Source organism: Pongo abelii, chromosome 15 (genome assembly GCF_028885655.2).
Source record: "Pongo abelii isolate AG06213 chromosome 15, NHGRI_mPonAbe1-v2.0_pri, whole genome shotgun sequence".
Lineage (NCBI taxonomy): Eukaryota > Metazoa > Chordata > Mammalia > Primates > Hominidae > Pongo > Pongo abelii.
Genome location: NC_072000.2, coordinates 96436876 through 96461641, shown reverse-complemented (window position 1 = coordinate 96461641; position 24766 = coordinate 96436876). Strand labels below are relative to the sequence as shown.

The window sequence follows — 24766 nt, the reverse complement described above, 5'->3', positions numbered from 1 at the left end:
GCTCATGCCTGCAATCCCAGCACTTTGGGAGGATGAGGGGGCAGATCACTTGAGGTCAGGAGTTTGAGACCAGCCTGGCCAACATGGTGAAACCCTGTCTCTACCAAAAAATACAAAAATTAATTGGCCGTGCTGTTGTGCACCTGTAGTCCCAGCTACTTGGGAGGCTGAGATAGCAGAATCACTTGAACCCAGGAGGCAGAGGTTACAGTGAGCCAAGATCACACCACTGCACTCCAGCCGAGGTGACAGAACGAGACTCTCAAAAAAAAATTAAAAAAAAAAAAAATAATATCTGAAGTCTTGAATATCTTTACTGTGGCCCCTGAACAGAGCAGAGTATCCATTCTTCAGACACTCTTCATAGAATACCATGGTGAGCTGGCATATTTATTGTACAATACAGAAACAATTTTGCTGGCAGAAAACACATTAAACCGTCTAAACTCTGAATACAGTTGTCCTCATAAAAAATGTTCAGTGTACTATTTTGAGGTTTTCCATTAATAGTTCTTATAATCTTTGTCACATTATGTGTTAATGCCAACAAAGGATATCCAATAACAAACACCAAAGTTTAAGAAAAATGTGCTAGGCGCGGTGGCTCACACCTGTAATCTCAGCACTTTGGGAGGCGGAGGTGGGCAGATCACCTGAGGTCCGGAGTTCGAGACCAGCCCAGCCAACATGGTGAAACCCTGCCTCTTCTAAAAATACAAACATTAACCAGGCTTGGTGGCAGATGCCTGTAATCCCAGCTACTCAGGAGGCTGAGGCAGGAGAATCGCTTGAACCTCCTGGGAGGCAGAGGTTGCAGTGAGCTAAGATTGCACCACTGCACTCCAGCCTGGATGACAGAGTGAGACTCCATCTCAAATTAAAAAAAAAAAAAAAAAAAAAATTAATGATAGAAAAACTTAAATCAATTAGATTGTTTTAGGTATAGCCCATCCTTGGTTTTTGTGTGTAGCATCTAGCTTGGGAAAACCCTGGATTTCTGGAATCACATTTATACACAGTCACACTAGACTAATGTAATTCTTTTGGGATGCAAACCACACGTTTGACACCTTAAATAGCTTTTAAGTATTTGGCTTCCCAGACCCTATTTTTAGTTACAAGGGGTGTACATGTGTGGGTCAGGGTGGGGGTAGCTCTTTCTACAGATGATTGGTTTTAGCCATGTTACTAGTTATTGCACACATTATCTGTGTCCTCACAGCAGCCCTATGAGTAAGTGTATTAGGGTTCTCTAGAGGGACAGAACTAATAAGATAGATGTATATATGAAGAGTAATGTATTAAGGAGTATTGACTCGTATGATCACAAGGTGGAGTCCCACAATAGGCTGTCTGCAGGCTGAGGAACCAGGAAGCCAGTCCAAGTCCCAAAACCTCAAAAGTAGGGAAGCTGACAGTGCAGCCTTCAGTCTGTGGCAAAAGGCCCAAGAGCCCCTGGCAAACCACTGGTGTAAGTTCAAGAGTCCAAAAGATGAAGAACTTGGAGTCTGATGTTTGAGGGCAGGAAGCATCCAGCATGGGAGAAAGATGAAGGCTCAGCAAGTCTAGTACTTCCACACTCTTATTTCTGCCTGCTTTATTCTAGCCGAGCTGGCAGCTGATTAGATGGTGACCACCTAGTTTGAGGGTGGGTCTGCCTCTCCCAGTTCACTGGCTTAAATGTTAATCTCCTTTGGCAACACCCTCACAGACACACCCAGAAACAGTAATTTGCAGCCTTCAATCCAATCAAGTTGATAATATTAACCATCACAGGAAGGTACTAGTATCATATGTTTAACAGCAGAAACCAAGACAAATGCAGCTAGGAAGTGGGAGAACTGGGATCAGATGCAGGCAGTCTGATTCTAAATCAGTTGCTCTTACCCACTCCTTTACTCTGTCTCTGACCACAGTAAGTGAGTAGCCTGCTCAGTCAAGTACTATATTAGTAGGGCCCTTTACAGACATATTTACTTCTCACAGTCACTCAATGAGACGGCTCTTCCAGTCTTACAATGGAGAAAGTGAGGCCCAGAGACTTTAAGTAACTTACCCTAGATGACTTTACTAGTAAGTATAAGAATCATTATTTGGACTAAAGTCTTTCTGAATCTTCAGCTTGTATTTTTTTTCCAGTGTTCTGTGCTGCCTTTTTATCTACTAGCGTTTTACATCAATTTTGAATCTCTTTACTAGCTGTTTAGGTTGATTTTTGCCTTTTTTTTTAGGTTATTCTATATTTGTTGTTAAGGGTGATCTGCCAGATTGCGAAGCTGACCAACTCCTGCAGATGATTAGGGTCCAACAGATGCACCGACCAAAACTTATTGGAGAAGAATTAGCACAACTAAAAGAGCAAAGGTAAAAATGAGGCCTGCAGTATGGAATATATGATAGTATTTCATTACGAGAATTAAATTTTCATGCTTAGATTGAATATGTGGTCCTTGTGTTGTTGGCGACTCTATTTTGGACCTTATATTTTAGTGAAGTTTATTAGTTTAAACTTGAATCAATTCTTTGAAAAACTTAAATATATTAACTTAGTTAGCTGGTATGGTATATTCCTAGCACTTCGGAAGGCTGAGGCAGGCTGATTGCTTCAACCCAGGAGTTCGAGACCAGCCTGGGCAACATGGCAAAACCTCATCTGTACAAATAGTACAAAAATTAGCCAGATGTGGTGGTGCATGCCTATAGTCCCAGCTACTTGGGAGGCAGAGGAAGAAGGATCACCTGAAACTGGGGAGGTGGAGACTACAGTGAGCCATAATCACACCACCGCACTCCAGCCTGGGCAAGAGAGTCAGACCCTGTCTCAAAAAAAAAAAAAAAGAAACGGAAAAAGAAAACTTAGTTGGATTCAAATTACAACACAATCATTATATTACTAGAGCTTATTTGCCAGAAAACGTTTTAAGTTTTGACTTACGTAAAGCCTTTACATTACAAATGCCTTTATGTTATGTCTAAAATAGAAGATTGGTTGCAGTTATTACCAGTGCTTTTGTTCTTTAGAGTCCATAAAACAGACCTGGAACGAGTGTTAGAAGCAAATGATGGCTCAGGAATGTTAGACGAAGACGAGGAGGATTTGCAGAGGGCTCTGGCACTAAGTCGCCAAGAAATTGACATGGAAGATGAGGAAGCAGATCTCCGCAGGGCTATTCAGCTAAGTATGCAAGGTAAAGACATTCTGATATGTGTTGTATTCGTTGCTGAAGAATTGATTCCAATTATTCTTAGGTTTCCTGGAAGTTAATGTACTCTTAGAGGTGTTTTGACAATTACTGCAGAAGCAATAGCTATATAGTGGGCTTTCCCTTTAGATTTCTTATAATGGAAATCACTTTTTACAACCTATATTTTATTAGGAGTAGTTATATTTTTACTCCTGGTTATTTTATTTGGTTTCAACACTGTACTAACACAATAGTAAATTGTGGTGTTAATCTTTGTGGGTATCAGTTGACCCTTATCCAAATCAGCTGTTTCATAAATGTGTGCCATTAGACACTATGGAAGGGCCTGGACAGGGAATATAAACTGATTTTACAAAAACCCAACATTTATTGGCTATGCAACTTAAACCATAAGCCCACTTTGGTGGGCCCAGTTTTTTAGTGATATAAATTATCAATAGAGAAAAGCAAAAACATATCCCCTAGACAATCTAGGCAAAGAAAAATGTTAAGACATAGCTCAAAGTAGCTTAATTAAAAGTTTGAAGTGGGTTTTTTGTTTTATTTTTCTCTAACTCATATGTATTTGCTTCTGCTTTCTAATGAAATTATTTATCAGTTGATTTCCTTAGATATCTAAATAAAATTGAAACTCCATTAATGGGAAGATTGTTTTTATCCTGAACTTTTCTTGCCCCTAGGCACGCCTCTGAGTGCTCCATATGGTGTGCAATCCCATTTTTGATTAATAGAGTCCCACTGGATTAGCAGGGACAGAAATCAGCTTTAGATTTCTTTCTCTTTTTTTTTTGAGTCAGAGTCTCACTGTCGCCCAGCCTGGAGTGCAATGAATGATCTTGGCTCACTGCAACCACTGCCTCCCAGGTTCAAGTGATTCTCCTGCCTCAGCCTCCTGAGTAGCTGGGACTACAGGCGCCTGCCACCACGCCCAGCTAATTTTTTGTACTTTTAGTAGAGATGGGTTTTACCCTTTTGGCCAGGATGGTCTTGAACTCCTGACCTCAGGTGATCCGCCTGCCTTGGCCTCCCAAAGTGCTGGGATTACATGTGTGAGCCACCGCGCCCAGCCAGAAGAGTAGAATATTCTTAAAGAAAAAACGCTTTAAAGGCTTACTCAAATGAGTATAAACAAACATATTGTTGCTTTAATTGGTAAATACAGTGATTGGTTTTTGTTCTGTTGTGTTTTGTTTTCAGGTAGTTCCAGAAATATATCTCAAGATATTCCACAGACATCAGGTACAAATCTTACTTCAGAAGAGCTTCGGAAGAGACGAGAAGCCTACTTTGAAAAGTAAAGTAGTTGGTACAAATTAAAGTAGCATGTTTAATATTTGCTTTGGCTATTTTGTCTATTTGTAAATGGTTACTGCCTGAATCCTATGAATATTTGAATGTATTTTTTAAAAATTTACAGCAAATAGAATGGGCACGTGGCTTACACCTGTGATGCTAGCACTTCGGGAGGCCAAGGCGGGCAGATTGCCTGAGGTCAGGAGTTCGAGACCAGCCCGGGCAACACAGTGAAACCCTGTCTCTACTAAAAATACAAAAGAATTAGCTGAGCATGGCAGCGTGCGCCTGTAGTCCCAGCTGCTTGGGAGGCTGAGCCAGGAGAATTGCTTGAACCCGGGACGTGGAGGTTGCAGTGAGCCGAGATCGCACCACTGCCCTCCAGACTGGGTGACAGAGTGAGACTCTGTCTCCAAAAATATATGTATGTATATATAAATAAAAATAAAAATTTACAGCAAATAACATGAAACAAAAAAACCTTGCCCCAATACTGGATACATTTTTGAAACTGAGTGAAGGAAACCTTATAAAATTTCACTTATTAAAAGAAAAATGAAATTAGGACAAGGCAAGAAGAATGCCTGTTGATCCTTTGGATGTGCTTCTTGCTTACCTGATTAACCCTGCAAAATTCCTCTACGAATCAGTTAGAAAAACAGCTTTGGAGGTATGGGAGCACATTCCCAAATAGACGTGGTAGTTCATGTAGCTGCTCATGGCCGCTTCAGGCAGTCCTGTAGGCCTGTTAGCATCAGGGGAATAGATGCAAACCATAAATCTGGATCAACTCCTAAAACCTTACCTTGTTCCCAGCCTTGTAAGTGCTTGCTAAATAGGAATTCCACCATATGAAAATACATTCTTTTCAAGTAACTATCATTCAGACTTTTGTCCCTCACTTTTTTTTTTAAAGAAAAATAAAAGGCTGGGCACGGTGGCTTACGTCTGTAATCCCACCATTTTGGGAGGCCAAGGTGGGTGGATCACCTGAGGTCAGGAGTTCAAGACCAGCCTGACCAACATGGTGAAACCTCATCTCTACTAAAAATACAAAAATTAGCCGGGCATGGTGGTGGGTGCCTGTAGTCCCAGCTACTTGGGAGGCTGAGACAGGAGAATCGCTTGAATCTGGGAGGCAGAAGTTGCAGTGAGCTGAGATTGCGCCATTGCACTCCAGCCTGGGGGACAAGAGCGAGACTTCATCTCAAAAAAAAAGAAAAAGAAAACTTCATGTTAAAGATTACAAAATAAATAATCAGACCCATTGATCCTAGGTCAGAAAACAGACTCATAGCTGAATCTGACTTACTATTTGCTGTATTTCATCCATTCTGAGATGCACATAGTTTCACATTTCAATGTCTCTGAAATTGAGAAGCATCTTACAATCATAACTGACAGTATATTAGCAGCACCTAAAAATATTGGCTCATTTTACATTTGATGGTATAATGAAGAAAATATTTACCTTTTTTTCTGTTTTGTTTTTAAGTCACAACTCAGAAGTAGATGAAGGAAAATTCTGATCAGCTGACATCCTCTTAATGTGAGATATTTCTAGTCTTTATTCAGCATAGATTAATGGCTAATTATATGTTAAATTTCAAAGTAGTGCTTCTTAGTGCTTTTTCCTTTAAGTTTCAAAATTAACTTTTTTATTATAATCTCCAAATTTATACAAAAGTAGAAAAACTAGGATACTCCTGTTTATCACCCAGATTCAACAAATACTAGCAAACGGCCAATCTTGCTTTTTTTTTTTTTTTTTTTTTTGAGATGGAGTCTTGCTCTGTTGCCCAGGCTGGAGTGCAGTGGCACAATTTCTGCTCACTGCAACCTCTGCCTCCTGGGTTCAAGCGATTCTCCCACTTCAGCCTCCCAAGTAGCTGGGATTACAGGTGCACACCACCATGCCAGGCTAATTCTTGTATTTTTAGTAGACACAGGGTTTCACCATGTTGCCCAGGCTGGTCTTAAACTCCTGACCTCAAGTGATCCACCTGCCTCGGCCTCCCAAAGTGCTGGGATTACAGGCATGAGCCACTGCGCCCGGCCCAGTCTCGTTTTATAATACTCCCATCTCCCATTCTTTCCACTGTCCCACCTGCAAGTTTGGATTATTTTGTAATAAATCTCAATCATCATATTATTCTATAACCATTTTAATATGTCTCTAAAATATATGAGCTTTATTTTTAACATAGTTAAATGCTATCGTCATAAAATAATAATCATAATAATAATTAATTGTAATTCTATATCATCAATTATCTAGTTAACGTAAAAAATAACTTAAATCTAAGGCCAGGCGCAGTGGCTTACACCTGTAATCCCAGCACTTTGGGAGGCTGAGGTGGGCGGATCACCTGAGGTCAGGAGTTCAAGACCAGCCTGACCAACATAGAGAAACCCCATCTCTACTAAAAATACAAAAAATTAGCCAGGCGTGGTGGCACATGCCTGTAATCCCAGCTACTTGAGAGGCTGAGGCAGGAGAATCGCTTGAACCCAGGAGGCAGAGGTTGCGGTGAGCTGAGATCATGCCATTGCATTCTAGCCTGGGCAAAAAGAGTGAAACTCCTTCTCAAATAAATAAATAAATAATAAAAAATAACTTAAATCTACTTAATTAGAAAAACTAACATTCTAAAAATTTTATTTTAAGAAATATCAAAATTGGCCAGGCATGGTGGCTCACGCCTCTAATCCCTGCACTTTGGAAGGCTGAGGTGGGTGGATCACCTGAGATCAGGAGGGTCAGGAGTACAAGACCAGCCTGGCCAACATGGCGAAACCCTGTTTCCACTAAAAATACAAAAATTAGCCGGGCATGATGATGGGCACCTGTAATCCCAGCTACTCAGGAGGCTGAGACAGGAGAATCTCTTGAACCCAGGAGGTAGAGGTTGCAGTGAGCTGAGATCACCCCACTGCACTCCAGCCTGGGTGACAGAGTGAAACTCCGCCTCAAAAAAAAAAAAAAAAAAAATCGAAATTAAAGCAGGCATAGTGGCTCATGTGTGTAATCCCAGCACTTTGGGAGGCTGAGGCAGGCAGATCACTTGAGGCCATGAGTTCAAGACCAGCTTGGCCAACATGGCGAAAGCCTGTCTCTACTAAAAATACAAAAAAATTAGTTGGGCATGGTGGTGCAGACCTGTAATCGCAGCTACTTTGGAGGCTGAGGCAGGAGAATCATTTGAACCCAGAGGTGGAGGTTGCAGTGAGCCGAGATTGTGCCACTGCACTCTATCCTGGGTGACAGAGTGAGACTGTCTCAAAAAGAAAAAAAAAAAGGCCGGGCGCAGTGGCTCATGCCTGCAATCCCAGGACTTTGGGAGGCTAAGGCAGGCAGATTACGAAGTCAGGAGATGGAGACCATCTTGGCTAATACAGTGAAACCCCATCTCTACTAAAAAATACAAAAAAAATTAGCTGAGTGTGGTGGCAGGCACCTGTAGTCCCAGCTACTCTGGAGGCTGAGGCAGGAGAATGGTGTGAACCCGGGAGGCGGAGCTTGCAGTGAGCAGAGATCACGCCACTGCACTCCAGTCTGGGCGACAGAGCGAGGTTCTGTCTCAAAAAAAAAAGAAAGCATACTCTCACCTCCTTCAGTAACTGATGTTAGTATTTTGGCACATTCTCTTTCTGTGACATATACACACTTGCCTTGTAAGTATTGTACTCATTTCCTATGACAGTAAATAGTCTTTGTAACAGGCTGCATGATATTTCATAAAATGAATGGATGTGGCATAATTTATATGTGAGCCTTTTGAATTCTATTATAATTAATATTGCAATGAACAATTCTTATATTGCCTCCATGCCTCAAATGTCTTATCATTTCTTCTATTTTTTTCTGAGGATGTCAGATTATTGGATTAAAGGATATGAACATTTTTAAGGCCTTGGTACAGATTTCTAAATTGCTTTCCAGAATAATTCCCATGTGATACTTTCACCATGTTTATTTCAGACTTTTTTTTTTTTTTTTTTTTTTGAGACGAAATCTCACTCTGTCACCCAGGCTGGAGTGTAGTGGCGTGATCTCGGCTCACTGCAACCTCCGCCTCCTGAGTTGAAGCTATTCTTCTGCGTCAGTCTCCCAAGTAGCTGGGATTACAGGCAAGTGCCACCACGCCCGGCTAATTTTTGTGTTTTTTTGTAGACATGGGATTTCACCATGTTGCCCAGGCTGGTTTCGAACTCCTGAGCTCAGGCAATCTGCCTACCTCGGCCTCCCAAAGTTCTGGGATTACAGGCATGTGCCACTGCGCCCAGCCATCAGAGTTTTTTTTGCCAAAATAAAATGGTCTAAAGATGTACATCATAGAGAAACTATAATACAAAATTGACAGGTATATCTAAGAAAAGGAAAGTGTATTTAAAGCATAAAAATAAACCGCTCTTTTACTTAAAATTTTTTAAAAACTGGATTAAAAATATGAGACTTCCAACAAATTGAGCTTTTTTTTTTTTTCCTTTTTTGAGACGGGGTCTCACTTTTGTCACCCAGGCTAGAGTGCAGTGGCACGATCTCGGCTCACTGCAACCTCCACCTCCCTGGTTCAAGCAATTCCCCTGCCTCAGCCTCCCAAGTAGCTGGGATTACAGGCGCATGCCACCACATCGGGCTAATTTTTTTTGTATTTTTAGTAGAGATGGGGTTTCACCATGTTGGCCAGACTGGTCTCGAACTCCTGACCTCAGGCAATCCACCAGCCTGGGTCTCCCAGCATGCTGGGGTTACAGGCATGAGCCACTGCACCCGGCCTGAACTTTTTATAGTAGTAAAGATAATTCAGTAATGTCCAATAACGACTAAGTAAGTTATAACAAGCACAATGTCAGCAATAACTAGTGCTTTTTAGTAAACAGGGTCAGGCAACCTTGTACCCTTTTAAAAATGTTCGAATATCGATATACCTCCTTCCTAATTGGAGGAGGATTGATTGAGGAGGAAAATGTGCAGTGATGGTTACCAGCTTCAGCCTCTTGGCTTGACTTTGCAAATACTGGTGAGAATTTGGAAAGAGCTTGAGAATATCTTACATAGTCACATATTGCTGAGAAGAGTTAAGAACTAACTTCTTGATGTCCATTTTTAACAATGGCTTGCATTCAAAACCTTACAGAGCTCATTAGTAGGAGCTGAGAAGCTAATATTTGCCTTTCACTAAAATTCCTGATTACTTAGCCTAGGTAGTTTGTTGTCTCTCTAGGTTCTGTCTTTGGGAGCTTGGCTCTAAGGTTATCAAGCTAACTCTTTCTTCCCTCTTACCCTTCCCAAATTGACCCTGGTGCTGATTTGTTATTCATACGATTTTCTAGTTTTTCTTTTCCCTTTTTGAGTATTTGAAGCTTCATACTGAATATAGTAATCATAGTATTTATGCATAAAGAAAATCATAAAGTAATTGCATAAATGCATAAAGTAATCATAGTTTTCATGCATTAAAAAAACTAGTTTCAGCTGGGCACTGTGGCTCACACTTGTAATCCCAGCACTTTTGGAGGCCAAGGCAGGCGAATCATCTGAGGTCGGGAGTTCGAGAGTAGCCTGGCCAACATGGCAAAACCTCTTCTCTACTAAAAATACAAAAAATTAGCCGAGTGTGGTGGTGGGCGCCTGTAATCCTAGCTATTCAGCAGGCTAAAGCAGGAGAATCACTTGAACCTGGGAGGCAGAGGTTGCAGTGAGCCGAGGTTGTGCCATTGCACTACAGCCTAGGCGATAAGAGCGAGAGCGATGTGTGTGAAACTATTTTATAAACTGTAAAGTATTCCATACATACATGTTGGCAGTTACTAATGTCTTCTCTAGTTGTGGCTTTGAAATGGATGCGGATTCTTTCTGTTACAAAAACATAGTTACAAATGTTTTGTAACAAGGAGAGACACAGATATCTTCATGGACATGGATTGCTATGAGTGTTTGATTGCCTAATACTTGAGCCACCACTTCAGTGATATGCTATAATATATCAAACAGTGTTGAGAAACAGAAACTACTGGGGATGTTTTAAAGAGAAAACTACTTAATACAGAAATTAGGGGTTTACATAATCTTAAGAAAGGATGAAGGTACAGCTCTTAGCCAGGCCTCCAGAGCACCACAAACCAACTTGCAGGAAGAGCTGTAACCACTGCCCCAACTGGGACAATGGGTAATGAGGATATTAAATTTAAGAACATACTGCTATAGCAATGATCCTGGGCTTAGAAAGCTGCCACCACAATTGCCTAGACATGGGAACATGACGTCTGGCCCCCATTGCAACAGCAGTGAAGCATCTCCCAAATGCCTTTGCTTGCCACCAGAGAACAACCAAAGTGGAGGGAGATGGCTAGGCCTCATTTCTGCCTATTTTATTTTATTTTATTTTATTTTATTTTTTGAGACGGAGTCTTGTCTGTCGCCCAGGCTGGAGTGCAGTAGTGTGATCTTGGCTCACTGCAGCCTTCGCCTCCCAGCTTCAAACAATTCTCCTGCCTCAGCCTCCCGAGTAGCTGGGATTACAGGCACCCGCCACTGCACCCAGCCAATTTTCTTATTTTTAGTAGAGGTGGGGTTTTGCCATGTTGGCCAGGCTGGTCTCGAACTCCTGACCTCAGGTGATCCGCCCACCTCAGCCTCCAAAAGTGTTGTGATTACAGGCGTGGGCCACCATGCCTGGCCCATTTCTGCCCTTTTTCTTTTTTGAAATGGAGTCTCACTCTGTTGCCCAGACTGGAGTGCAGTGGTGCAATCTTGGCTCATTGCAACCTCTGCCTCCCAGTTTCAAGCAATTCTCCTGCTTCAGCCTCCTGAGTAGCTGGGACTACAGTTGTGCAGCACCACACCTGGCTAATTTTTGTTTTTGTTTTTGTTTTTGTTTTTTGAGACAGAGTCTCACTCTGTCGCCCAGGCTGGAGTGTAGTGGCATGATCTGGGCTCACTACAACCTCCGCCTCCCGGGTTCAAGCAATTCTGCCTCAGCCTCCTAAGTAGCTGGCATTATAGGTGCGCGCCAACACACCCGGCTAATTTTTTTGTATTTTTAATAGAGATGGGGTTTCACCATGTTGGCCAGGCTGGTCTCGAACTCCTGACCTCATGATCCACCTGCCTTGGCCTCCCAAAGTGCTGGGATTACAGGCATGAGCCACCGTGCCCAGAGAATTTTTGTATTTTTAGTAGAGATAGTTTCGCCATGTTGGCCAGGCTGGTCTTGAACTCCTGACCTCAGGTGATCCGCCTGCCTTGGCCTCCCAAAGTGCTGGGATTACAGGCACAAGCCACTGTGCCTGACCCATTTCTGCCTTTTAAAGCTCATGTAAGCACTTAATTTGTAACCAGAATCCTACTTGTAAAATAATCTAAGACATGTAGCTTTTAGCTTTGTAACCTCTATAATATTGATGGCACAGTGGGAGTAGATGCTGAGTGCCACTTGAACATGTTCCACCTCAGTGTCTTCACAGCTGGAAGGTGTCTACATTGTTTCAAGGTGGACAATTGATTTACTTCTCATTTTTCATAAACTAAAAGTAGAATAAAGGCTATTCCTCTAAAATTGCTATCTCACCTGTCACTCCCTTGCATTCTCACATACCTTCTTGAGTGGAGGGGAAGAGGGCATGGAGTGATAGCGGATGTGCCAGGAATTCTCCATAACTCAGTCCGTCTCTCTTGTGCTATGTTGCAGCATCAGGATTTGCTAATGGGAGGATACTGCCCTTATGTGCATCATTAGCCATGCACACTAAGGTCTTACACCTACACACAGGTCAGTATTCTGGCTCAGAGACCAACAGGGAGAAATTGCAGTTCTCATTAGTTGAACTTTCTTTATTGTTCACGGTTTTAAAACACAAAATTAAGAGGAACTCTATAAAAAACGTGCCATTCTATTAATAATTGTTGCTGGTAGTTTAAAAATCCTAGTTCCTTTTCAAATTCGTATATACCTTTTTTTTTAAAAAAACACTTGATCTGAGCCAAAAGACTGAGAAGCAATTTTTTTTTTTTTTTTTTTAACCTATGGCTTCTCACTGAGATTGTCAGCTGTTTGTAAGTTTTGGTTTTTGGATTTCTGTGTTTGTATTTGCGTATATGAAATATAGATTGAGTATCCCTTATCCAAAATGCTTAAGACTAGAAGTGTTTTAGATTTGGGGTTTTTTAGGATTTGTGAATATTTGTACTATACTTACCAGTTAAGCATTCCAAATCCAAAATCTTAAATCTGAAGTGTTCCACTGAGCACCTCTTTTGAGTATCATGTTGGTGCTCAAAAAGTTTCTGATTTTGGAGCATTTGGATTTCCGATTCTCAGATTTAGGATGCCTACCTGTAATTTCAGATTTACAGAAAAGCAGAAATAGTACACAGAGCTCCTTATATCCTTCACCCAGATTCCCCAATTATTGGCCTTTCTGAACCATTTGGGAATAATATGCAGATATGATTTTCCATTATGTCTCAGTTCAGTGTATATTTTCTAAGTTCAAGAATATATTCCTACATATTTACATCATAACCATCATGTTTAAACATTTTAAAATGGGGATTTGTATTACATTGTTTCTCCTTTTGAAAAAATTACAGAGGCGCTTAATGCAATCGATATTATTTAAAATCTGATAATGTGTGTTAAATAGTAGTTTTCATTTATTTCATTTATCAAGTGTTCAGTGAATGCTTACTATGTAACAGCACAGTTATCAGCACTGGGGAAATAGATGAACAAGATAAGATTTGCACTCTCATTAGCTTACACGCCATAAAGAGGGAAATAAAGAGAACACCAGATGATGATAAGTTTATGCTGAGAATTAAAATGAAGTGATGAAATAATGGGAATGTCAGGTGGCTACTTTTGGTGGGATGGTCAGGAAAGGCATCTCTGGGGAGATAAATTTTAAGCTCAGACCTGAATGAAAAGAATGAGCCAGCCATGGAAACATTATGTTAACTCACATGGTAGTTTGAAATGCTTTATCTGATCAAAGGTACTTATTTTGGTGACTTTCAACAATATTAAGGGTCTATAAACCAACACTCATTTGCATAAGAATAGCTACCAGTGAATCTTTTTGTATGATAGGTTTTTTTGTTTGTTTGTTGTTTTTTTGAGACAGTCTTGCTCTGTCGCCCAGGCTGGAGTGCAGTGGCGTGATCTTGGCTCACTGCAACCTCTACCTCCCTGGTTCAAGTGATTCTCCTGCCTCAACCTCCCAAAGTAGCTGGGACTACAGGTGCCTGCCACCACGCCTGGCTAATTTTTGTATTTTTAGTAGAGATGGGGTTTCACCGTGTTGGCCAGACTGGTGTCAAACTCCTGACCTCAAGCCATCCACCCGCCTCGGCCTCCCAAAGTGCTGGGATTACAGGTGTGAGCCACCACACCCAGCCATGATAGGTTATTTTGTGATGAAAATACCTACCTCTTAATTTGTCTGATAAATTTAAATTTTATGTCTAGGTTTCCTAAGATCAGCACTTCTATATTTTAAAGTAATCTATATCAGACTAACTGCTCTTGCATTCTTTTAATACCAGTGACTACTTTGATTTGTGGAACAATGTATTTTCCACATGAATAGTTTTTCTCATGGTGTATTTATTCTTTTAAGTTTTGTTTTTTAAATATACATTCACTTTTGAATGTTTCAGACAGCAGCAAAAGCAGCAACAGCAGCCGCAAAAGCAGCAACAGCAGCCGCAACAGCAGCAGCAGCAGCAGCAGCAGGGGGACCTATCAGGACAGAGTTCACATCCATGTGAAAGGCCAACCACCAGTTCAGGAGCACTTGGGAGTGATCTAGGTAAGGACTGCTCACCATTCATCATGTTCGCTACCTTCACACTTTATCTGACATACGGGCTCCATGTGATTTTTGCTTTACATTATTCTTCATCCCCTCTTTAATCATATTAAGACTCTTAAGTAAATTTGTAATGTGGTGGCTCACACCTGTAATCCCCGCACTTTGGGAAACCAAGGCAGGAGAGGATTGCTAGAACATTTAATGAATACTTTAACATAATAATTTAAACTTCACAGTAATTTGTACAGTCTCCAAAAATTCCTTAGAAATCATGAATTTTTTTTTTTTTTGAGATGGAGTCTTGCTCTGTCGCCCAGACTGGAGTGCAGTGGCGCGATCTTGGCTCACTGCAAGCTCCGCTTCCCGGGTTCATGCCATTCTCCTGCCTCAACCTCCTGAGTAGCTGGGACTACAGGTGCCCGCCACCTCACCTGGCTAATTTTTTGTATTTTTAGTAGAGACAGGGTTTCACCGTGTTAGCCAGGATGGTCTCGATCTCCTGACCTCGTGATCCGCCCGCCTTGGCCTCCCAAAGTGCTGGGATTACAGGTGTGAGCCACCACACCCAGCCTGAAATCATGAATATTAGTAGGTGAAAAATAAATACATTTTACCACCTGGAAAATGAAAAATACTTGAGTATAATCAATAACAATGGGAAGTGCAGAGTTACTTTCCAGGTCTCGGTTTAAATATGTCTTAAACTTTGGCCAATTAGTAGTAGAAGTTGAGAGAAAAAGTAACTGTATCTGACAAAGAAATTATAAGCAAAATATATAAAGAACTCTTAAAACTGAATAAGAAAACAACTCAATAAAAAGGTGAAGGATTTGAAAAGATATTTCACCAAATAAGACATAGGGATGACAAATAAGCACATGAAAAGACTCAGCATCACTAATCACAGGGAAATGCACAATAAAACCACAATGAGATACCACGGCACCCCTGTAGGTATGGCTTAATGAAGAAATAAAACCAACAATACAAAGTGTTGGCAAGGATCTAAGAGCTGAGACTCATATACTGTTAATGGGAATGTAAAAGTGTACAGCTTTGGAAAACAGTTCGGCATTTTTTGATAAATTTATACTTAGCCATGTGATCCAGCAGTCCCAATCATGTATATATAACCAAGAGAAAAGAAAACTTAGGTTCACATAAAAACTTATATCAAATGCTTATAGCTGGCCAGGCATGGTAGCCCATGCCTGTAATCCCAGCACTTTGGGAGGCTGAGGTTGGCGGATCACCTGAGGTCAAGAGTTCGAGACCAGCCTGGCCAACATGGCAAAACCCCGTCTCTACTTAAAATACAAAAATTAGCCAGGCGTGATGGCGGGCACCTGTAGTCCCAGCTATTCAGGAGGCTGAGGCAGGAGAATCACGTGAACCCGGGAGGCAGAGATTGCAGTGAGCCAAGATTGTGTCACTCTACTCCAGCCTGAGTGACAGAGCAAGACTCTGTCTCAAAAAAAAAAAAAAAAGGGCTGGACACAGTGGCTTATGCCTGTTATTCCGGCACTTTGGGAGGCTGAGGCCAGTGGATCACCTGAGGTTAGGAGTTCAAGACCAGCCTGGCCAACATGGTGAAACCCCATCTCTACTAAAAATGCAAAAATTTGCTGGGCGTGGTGGTGGGCACCTGTAATCCCAGGAGGCTGAGGCAGGAGAATCACTTGAATCCGGGCGGCGGAGGTTGCAGTGACCCGAGATTGTGCCATTGAACTCCAGCCTGGGTGACAAGACTGAAACTCCATCTCAAAAAAAAAAAAAAGATTATAGCATCTTTATTCATCATTGCCCAAAATTACAAACTGCCTAAATGTAGACCTTCATTTAGTTAATGAATAGACAAACTGTGGTATATCCAAACAATTGAATAATAAAAGGGATGAACTGGTACTTTTTTCTATTCCTCCTGTTTAAGTACAGCCAAAACACCTCAACATTTGTATGAAACATGAGCTGGGCCGGGCGCGGTGGCTCACACGTGTAATCCCAGCACTTTGGGAGGCTGAGGTGGGTGGATCACATGAGGTTGGGAGTTCAAGACCAGCCTGACAAACGTAGAGAAACCCTGTCTCTATTAAAAATACAAAATTAGTTGGGCATGGTGGCTCATGCCTGTAATCCCAGCTACTTGGGAGGCTGAGGCAGGAGAATTGCTTGATCCTGGGAAGCAGAGGTTGCAGTGAGCTGAGATCACACCGTTGCACTCCAGCCTGGGCAACAAGAGCAAAACTCTGTCTCAAAAAGAAAAAAAAAAAACATTAAGCTGAATCTCAAAGGCAGAGAGAAGACAGACTGGCTAGGGACCTTGGAACCAGAGGAGCAGCGTGGTGAGGAGTGGCCTGGATTTTCTTTTTGCCTCATTTATCCTGGACTTGGTGCTGGAGAAGCTATGGGCTCAGACCAAGAGAAAACCCCATGAAAAGCCTGCTCTCTCTAGCCAAAAGAGGCAGCCTAGCAAGACAAAAACTTTTAGATAATAAGCACTTGACTCCAGTCAGACAAAACAGAATAAACTGGTCCCATTCACCCCTGTCAGCAAAGGCCAAGTGGGAGCCAAGATATCTACCCCAACCTGGAAGTCATAAGGTACACTTCTCCCCTTTCCCAGCCAAGGTGGTGTCAGAGAAGGCTGACTGGGGAGCTGGGGTTTTCATTCCCTCCAGGAGGTGATAACACTCCTTTCCCATGGTGTCAGTGGTCACAGGGAGGCTGAACTTCCACCCAATAATACGCAGGCATCTCTCTGGCTCCTATATGGGTGATGTTGGAGAAGAGGCCTAGTAGAGAATCCAGACTGTTGCTGACACCCAGCAGTAACAAGGACACCTCCATAATGTCCATGGAGGCCACATGGAGATCAGTAACAAGGCACTCCTCTCCCTCCCAGTCAGAGAGATGTCAGTGGAGGACCAGGGGGCTAGAACTCCCATGTGTGTTCAGCAGTAATCCCCATGACCACCACTCCTTGTCATCACAGGCCTTGAAGAAACCTGGACTTTCACTCCCCTCTGGTTGTAGCGAGGTGGCACTCCCTTTTCCCTGCTGCCAGTGCTGTGTCAGAGGAAGCTTGCTAAATTGGAAGATGTAAATAAGATTCACATTCTAATAACATAATACCCCAAATTTTCAAGATTTAATTGAAAATCACTAAGCTGGGCATGGTGGCTCACACCTGTAATCCCAGCACTTTGGGAGGCCGAGGTGGGCCAAACATTTAAGGTCAGGAGTTCAAGACCAGCCTGGCCAACATGGTGAAACCCTGTCTCTACTAAAAATACAAAAATTAGCCGGGCGTGGTGGCGCACGCCTGTAATCCCAGCTACTGGGGAGGCTGAGGCAGGAGAATCACTGGAACCTGGGAGATGGAGGTTGCAGTGATCCAAGATCGCACTAGTATACTGCAGCCTGGGCAACAGAGCAAGACTCCATCTAAATTTGTGTCAGGATTCCCAGAAGGAGATGAGAAAGGGTGGGGCCGAAAAAAATTGGAGGAAGAAGTCATGGCTGATGATTTCCCAAATTTGACAAAAGTCAGAAACCTACGGATTGAAAAAGCTGAATGAAGCTCAAATATGATAAACTCAAAGAAGTTCACACAGAGACACATCACAGTCAGATTTCTGAACACTGCAGACAAAAAATGAAGATCTCGAAATTAGCAAGAAATGACCTTACCTACAGCAATTTGAATGACAGCAGATTTCCCATCAGAGATCATAAAGGCCAGAAGGAAGGGATACATACAACATTTTTTCTAGTGCTGAAAGAAAAAAACTCTAGGCTGGGCATGGTGGCACACACCTGTAATTCCAGCACTTTTGGAGGCTGAGGCAGGCGGATCACCTGAAGTCAGGAGTTTGAGACCAGCCTGGCCAACATGGGGAAACCCTGTCTCTACTAAAAATACAAAAATTAGCCGGGTGTGGTGGCACCCACCTGTAATCCTAGCTACTTGGGAGGCTGAGGCAGGGGAATCACTTGAACCTGGGAGGCGAAGGTTGCAGTGAGCCAAGGTCGTGCCACTGCACTCCAGCCTGGGCAGTTGAGCGAGACTCCATCTCAAAAAAAAAAAAAGTATCCGGGCTTGTTGGTGGGCGCCTATAGTCCCAGCTACTCAGGAGGCTGAGGCAAGAGAATTGGAGGTTGCAGTGAGCCAAGCTCATGCCACTGTACTCCAGCCTGGGTGACAGAGCGAGACCTTGTCTCAAAAAAAAAAAAAAGAAAAGAAAAAACTCTAAACCCAGAGTTACATATCCAGTGAAATATCTTTCAGGAGTGAAGGGAAAATTAACAATTTGTCTTCAGCAGACCTACCCTAAAAGAATGGCTAAAGGAATTTCTCTAAACAGAAAAGAAATGATAAAAGAAGTAATTTTGGAACATAAGGAAGGAAGAAAGAACAATAAAAAGTAAAATATAGGTAAACACAATAGACTTTCCCCTTCTTTTGAATTTTCTAAGTTGTATGATGGTTGAAGCAAGAATTATAGCACTGATTTGGTTTTCAGTATATATATTGGAAATATTTAAGGCAATTATGTTACAAATGAAGGAGGGTCAAAGGATATAAAGGGAGGTAACCTTTCTATATTTCTTTTGTACTGATGCAGGCACTTTGAAAAATAATTTCACTATTTGTTTAAAAACTGAACATACCCTGACCATATGACATAACATCTATACTCCTGGGCATTTATCCCAGAAAAACAGAAATTTTTTTATTTTTATTTTTTTTAGTATTACACTTCGTAAGTGCTGTAATACTAGCACTTAGGGAGGCCGAGGCAGGCAGATTGCTTGAGCCCAGGAGTTCAAGACCAGCCTGGGCAATGCTGCACAGTCAAGAAAGAAAAAAAACATTTAGAAAACTATTTTAAAAGTCTTTAATTGCTGAATGCCTCTTTGGCTAATATTTGCAAGATCATTATTATTATTATTATTTTTCTTTTTTAGGCAGAGTCTCGCTCTGTCACCCAGGCTGGAGTACAGTGGCGTGATCTCGGCTCACTGCAACCTCTGCCTCCCAGGTTCACGCCATTCTCCTGCCTCAGCCTCCCGAGCAGCTGGGACTATAGGCGTGTGCCACCACGCCCGGCTAATTTTTTGTATTTTTAGTAGAGATGGGGTTTCACCGTGTTAGTCAGGATGGTCTCCATCTCCTGACCTCGTGATCCGCCCGCCTCAGCCTCCCAAAATGCTGGGATTACAGGCGTGAGCCACTGCGCCAAGCCTGAAAGATCATTATTTAGTCCTACAACTGACGCATTGTTCCACTGACGCAATTACCCAGGCTGGTCTTGAACTCCTGGGCTCAAGCAGTCTAGCAGTCTGCCTGCTTCGGCCTCCCTAAGTGCTAGTATTACAGGCTTGAGCCACTGTGCCCAGCCAAAAATAGAAATTTATATTCTCACAAAAACATGTACATGAATGTTTATAGCGGCTTTACTTGTCATAATCAAAAACTGGAAACAACCAAAATGTCCTACAGTGAAACAAACTGTAGTATATCCATAGCATGTAATACTCTACTGTCAGGATTAAAAAGAAACCAACTGTTGGCACAGGCAGCACCGTGGCTGGATCTCAGGGGCATTATGCTGAGTACAAAAAAACCTCAAAGGGTCTTACACTGTATGATTCCATTTGTCCAACATTCTAAAAATGACAGCTGTATAGAGATAGAGAACATATTAGTGGTTGCCACTAGTTAGAGAAAGTGGGTAAAAGAGAGGTGGGTGGGAATATAAATCAATAGGAGGGAGATCTTTGTGGTATTATAACACTTCTATGTCTTGATTGTAGTGGTGGTGGTTACATGAATACACATGTGTGATAAAATGCCATGTAGAACTACATATAACATTGTGCCAATGTCAATATCTAGGTTTTAGTTTGATCTTTAGTTACATGAGATGTAACTATTGGGTGAAATTGGGCAAAAGAGTACACGAAACCTCTGTGAAATATCTTTGCAACTTCCTTTGAATTGACAGTTCTTTCAAAATAGAAAGTTGGGTTTTTGTAAATACATGAATTGTTGATATACACAACAAATCTCAAATGCATTATGCTAAGTGAAAAAAGCCATATTCAAAAGGCTACATACCTACTGATGTCTTTTATATGACATGCAGGAAAAGATAAAACTGTAGGACAGAGAATATACTGGTGGCTATCTGGGATTAGGAATTGGGGATTGACCACAAAGGGGCAGCATGGGGGAATTTTCTGGGGCAATGGAATGGTTGTGTATCTTGACGGTGTATTTGTCAAAATATATAGAACTATAAAAGTAAATTCTGCTTTATATGTATTAAATCAAAAAAAGAAACTCGTGTTCAAATAGAAATACATTTTCTGAGAGCTTACCTTTTGATGACTTTGAGAATTTTCTGGAAATTTTTAAGAAATGTGGTTTTGTTTCCCAACAGGTGATGCTATGAGTGAAGAAGACATGCTTCAGGCAGCTGTGACCATGTCTTTAGAAACTGTCAGAAATGATTTGAAAACAGAAGGAAAAAAAAAATACCTTTAAAAAATAATTTAGATATTCATACTTTCCAACATTATCCTGTGTGATTACAGCATAGGGTCCACTTTGGTAATGTGTCAAAGAGATGAGGAAATAAGACTTTTAGTGGTTTGCAAACAAAATGATGGGAAAGTGGAACAATGCGTCAGTTGTAGGACTAAATAATGATCTTCCAAATATTAGCCAAAGAGGCATTCAGCAATTAAAGACATTTAAAATAGTTTTCTAAATGTTTCTTTTTCTTTTTTGAGTGTGCAATATGTAACATGTCTAAAGTTAGGGCATTTTTCTTGGATCTTTTTGCAGACCAGCTAATTAGCTCTCGCCTCAGGCTTTTTCAATATAGTTTGTTTTCTTTTTCTCTTGTGGGTAATCTGGCTCACATCATGTAATAGTGGCTTTCATTTCTTATTAACCAAATTAACCTTTCAGGAAAGTATCTCTAGTCTGTGTTGATAATAGTAATGGTTCTAGAAGGATGAACGGTTCTCCCTTAACTGTATACCGTGTGCTCCAGTGTTTTCTTGCGTTGTTTTCTCTGATCACAACTTTTCTGCTACCTGGTTTTCATTATTTTCCCACAATTCTTTTGAAAGATGGTAATCTTTTCTGAGGTTTAGCGTTTTAAGCCCTACGATGGGATCATTATTTCATGACTGGTGCATTCCTAAACTCTGAAATCAGCCCTGCACAAGTACTTGAGAATAAATGAGCATTTTTTTAAATGTGTGAGCATGTGCTTTCCCAGATGCTTTATGAATGTCTTTTCACTTACATCAAAACCTTACAGCTTTGTTGCAACCCCTTCTTCCTGCGCCTTATTTTTTCCTTTCTTCTCCAATTGAGAAAACTAGGAGAAGCATAGTATGCAGGCAAATCTCCTTCTGGTAGAAGACTAAACATACGTACCCACCATGAATGTATGATACGTGAAATTTGGTCTTCAATTTCAATAGCAGTTTTATTTTATTTTTTCTCCTATGACTGGAGCTTTCTGTTCTCTTTACAGTTGAGTCATGGAATATAGGTGTCTGCTTCACATCTTTTAGTAGGTATAGCTTGTCAAAGATGGTGATGTGGAACATGAAAATAATTTACTAATGAAAATATGTTTAAATTTATACTGTGATTTGACACTTGCATCATGTTTAGATAGCTTAAGAACAATAGAAGTCACAGTACTTAGTGGGTCTGTAAATAAGAAAGTCCATAGTTTTGATAAATATTCTCTTTAATTGAGATGTAGAGAGAGTTTCTTGCTGGGTCAATAGGATAGTATCATTTTGGTGAAAACCATGTCTCTGAAATTGATGTTTTAGTTTCAGTGTTCCCTATCCCTCATTCTCCATCTCCTTTTGAAGCTCTTGTGAATGTTGAATTGTTCATAAGCTAAAATCCAAGAAATTTCAGCTGACAACTTCGAAAATTAAAATATGGTATATTGCCCTCCTGGTGTGTGGCTGCACACATTTTATCAGGGAAAGTTTTTGATCTAGGATTTATTGCTAACTAACTGAAAAGAGAAGAAAAAATATCTTTTATTTATGATTATAAAATAGCTTTTTCTTGGATATAACAGATTTTTTAAGTCATTATTTTGTGCCAATCAGTTTTCTGAAGTTTCCCTTACACAAAAGGATAGCTTTATTTTAAAATCTAAAGTTTTCTTTTAATAGTTAAAAATGTTTCAGAAAAATTATAAAACTTTAAAACTGCAAGGGATGTTGGAGTTTAGTACTACTCCCTCAAGATTTAAAAAGCTAAATATTTTAAGACTGAACATTTATGTTAATTATTACCAGTGTGTTAGTCATATTTTCCATGGATATTTGTTCATTACCTTTTTCCATTGAAAAGTTACATTAAACTTTTCATACACTTGAATTGATGAGCTACCTAATATAAAAATGAGAAAACCAATATGCATTTTAAAGTTTTAACTTTAGAGTTTATAAAGTTCATATATACCCTAGTTAAAGCACTTAAGAAAATATGGCATGTTTGACTTTTAGTTGCTAGAGAGTTTTTTTTGTTGTTTTTGTTTTTGTTTTTTTTGAGACGGAGTCTTGCTGTGTCTCCCAGGCTGGAGGGCAGTGGCATGATCTCGGCTCACTACAACTTCCACCTCCCGGGTTCAAGCAATTCTCCTGCCTCAGCCTCCAGAGTAGCTGGGATTACAGGCGCCCACCACCACACCCAGCAGATTTTTGTATTTTTGGTAGAGACACGGTTTCATCATGTTTGGCCAGGCTGGTCTCGAACTCCTGACCTCAGGTGATCTGCCTGCCTTGGCCTCCCAAATTGCTGGGATTACAGGCATGAGCCACTGCGCCTGGCCAGCTAGAGAGTTTTTAAAGCAGAGCTGAGCACACACTGGATGCGTTTGAATGTGTTTGTGTAGTTTGTTGTGAAATTGTTAAATTTAGCAGGCAGATCCAGAATCACTAGTGAACTGCCATCTTGGTGGGGTTGGCTTAAATTTAATTGAATGTTTAGATTCCATTTCTTAATTGATTGGCCAGTATGAAAAGATGCCAGTGCAAGTAACCATAGTATCAAAAAAGTTAAAAGTTATGCAAAGCTATAGTACATCAGGTACTGCCATTTACTGTAAACCACCTGCAAGAAAGTCAGGAACAACTAAATTCACAAGAACTGTCCTGCTAAGAAGTGTATTAAAGATTTCCATTTTGTTTTACTAATTGGGAACATCTTAATGTTTAATATTTAAACTATTGGTATCATTTTTCTAATGTATAATTTGTATTACTGGGATCAAGTATGTACAGTGGTGATGCTAGTAGAAGTTTAAATAAGCCTTGGAAATACCACTTTCATATTTTCAGATGTCACGGATTTAATGAGTAATTTATGTTTTTAAAATTCAGAATAGTTAATCTCTGATCTAAAACCATCAATCTATGTTTTTTATGGTAATCATATAAATATTTCAGTAATATAAATGTTTGAAAAGGCTGCTGCAGGTAAACTCTATACTAAGATCTTGGCCAAATAATTTAAAATTCACCGAATATTTTATTTAAGGTGGTGCTTTTTTTTTTTTGTCCTTAAAACTTGATTTTTCTTAAGGCTTTATTCATGATGCCAAAGTAAATAAGGAAAAAAACTCAAAACCAGTTGAGTATCATTGCAGACAAAACTACCAGTAGTCCATATTGTTTAATATTAAGTTGAATAAAATAAATTTTATTTCAGTCAGAGCCTAAATCACATTTTGAATGCCTGAATTTTTGATACTATTTTTGAAATCATGCTAGTGCTGGCTGGGCGTGGTAGCTCACACCTGTAATCCCAGCATTTTGGGAGGCCGAAGCGGGTGGATCACGAGGTCAGGAGTTCAAGACCAGCTTGGCCAAGATGGTGAAACCCCGTCTGTACTAAAAACTACAAAAATTAGCTGGGCGCGGTGGCAGGTGCCTGTAATCCCAGCTACCTGGGAGTCTGAGGCAGGAGAATCGCGTGAACCCTGGCAGCAGAGGATGCAGTGAACCGAGATGGTGCCACTGCACTCCAGCCTGGGCAACAGAGTGAGACTCTGTCTCAAAAAAAAAAAAAATCATGCTCGTGCCAAGAGCTACTAAATTCTTAAAACCGGCCCATTGGACCTGTACAGATAAAAAATAGATTCAGTGCATAATCAAAATATGATAATTTTAAAATCTTAAGTAGAAAAATAAATCGATGTTTTAAATTCTTAGGAGGATTCAGTAATTAATATTGATGACCTCCCAGCTGGGCGCAGTGGCTCACGCCTGTAATCCGAGCAGTTCGGGAGGCTGAGGCGGGCGAATCACTTCAGGCCAGGAGTTCAAGACCAGTCTGGGCAACATGGTGAAACTTCGTCTCTACTAAAAATAAAAAAATTAGCCAGGCGTGGTGG

The 24766-nt window shown here is 40.8% G+C and overlaps 1 protein-coding gene and 1 long non-coding RNA gene across 9 annotated transcripts in view; one reads left to right on the top strand and one right to left on the bottom strand.

Annotated features, from left to right (window-relative positions):
• LOC103892405 (uncharacterized) overlaps positions 1-20862 on the bottom strand; it is a 40579-nt gene extending 19717 nt beyond the window's left edge. Inside the window, exons 1-3 of the long non-coding RNA XR_656618.4 lie at positions 20703-20862; positions 12702-12838; positions 5116-5244 (exon numbers count right to left, since the gene is read on the bottom strand). This is a non-coding gene — a long non-coding RNA (uncharacterized LOC103892405). The remainder of the gene's footprint in view (positions 1-5115; positions 5245-12701; positions 12839-20702) is intronic.
• ATXN3 (ataxin 3) overlaps positions 1-24457 on the top strand; it is a 45561-nt gene extending 21104 nt beyond the window's left edge. For 5 of the 8 annotated variants that reach the window (XM_024231355.3, XM_024231356.3, XM_063715707.1 and 2 more), the window contains 5 exons: positions 2232-2364; positions 3022-3188; positions 4404-4500; positions 14164-14315; positions 20765-24457. In XM_024231355.3, coding sequence (XP_024087123.3) covers positions 2232-2364; positions 3022-3188; positions 4404-4500; positions 14164-14315; positions 20765-20868 — 653 coding nt within the window. In that variant the 3' untranslated portion in view covers positions 20869-24457. Of the gene's footprint in view, positions 1-2231; positions 2365-3021; positions 3189-4403; positions 4501-4623; positions 5119-5994; positions 6049-14163; positions 14316-20764 lie in introns of those variants that run through there. The other 3 variants (XR_010137012.1, XR_010137011.1, XM_063715709.1) reach the window with 2 other exon arrangements.
• Positions 24458-24766: the final 309 nt, after the last annotated feature.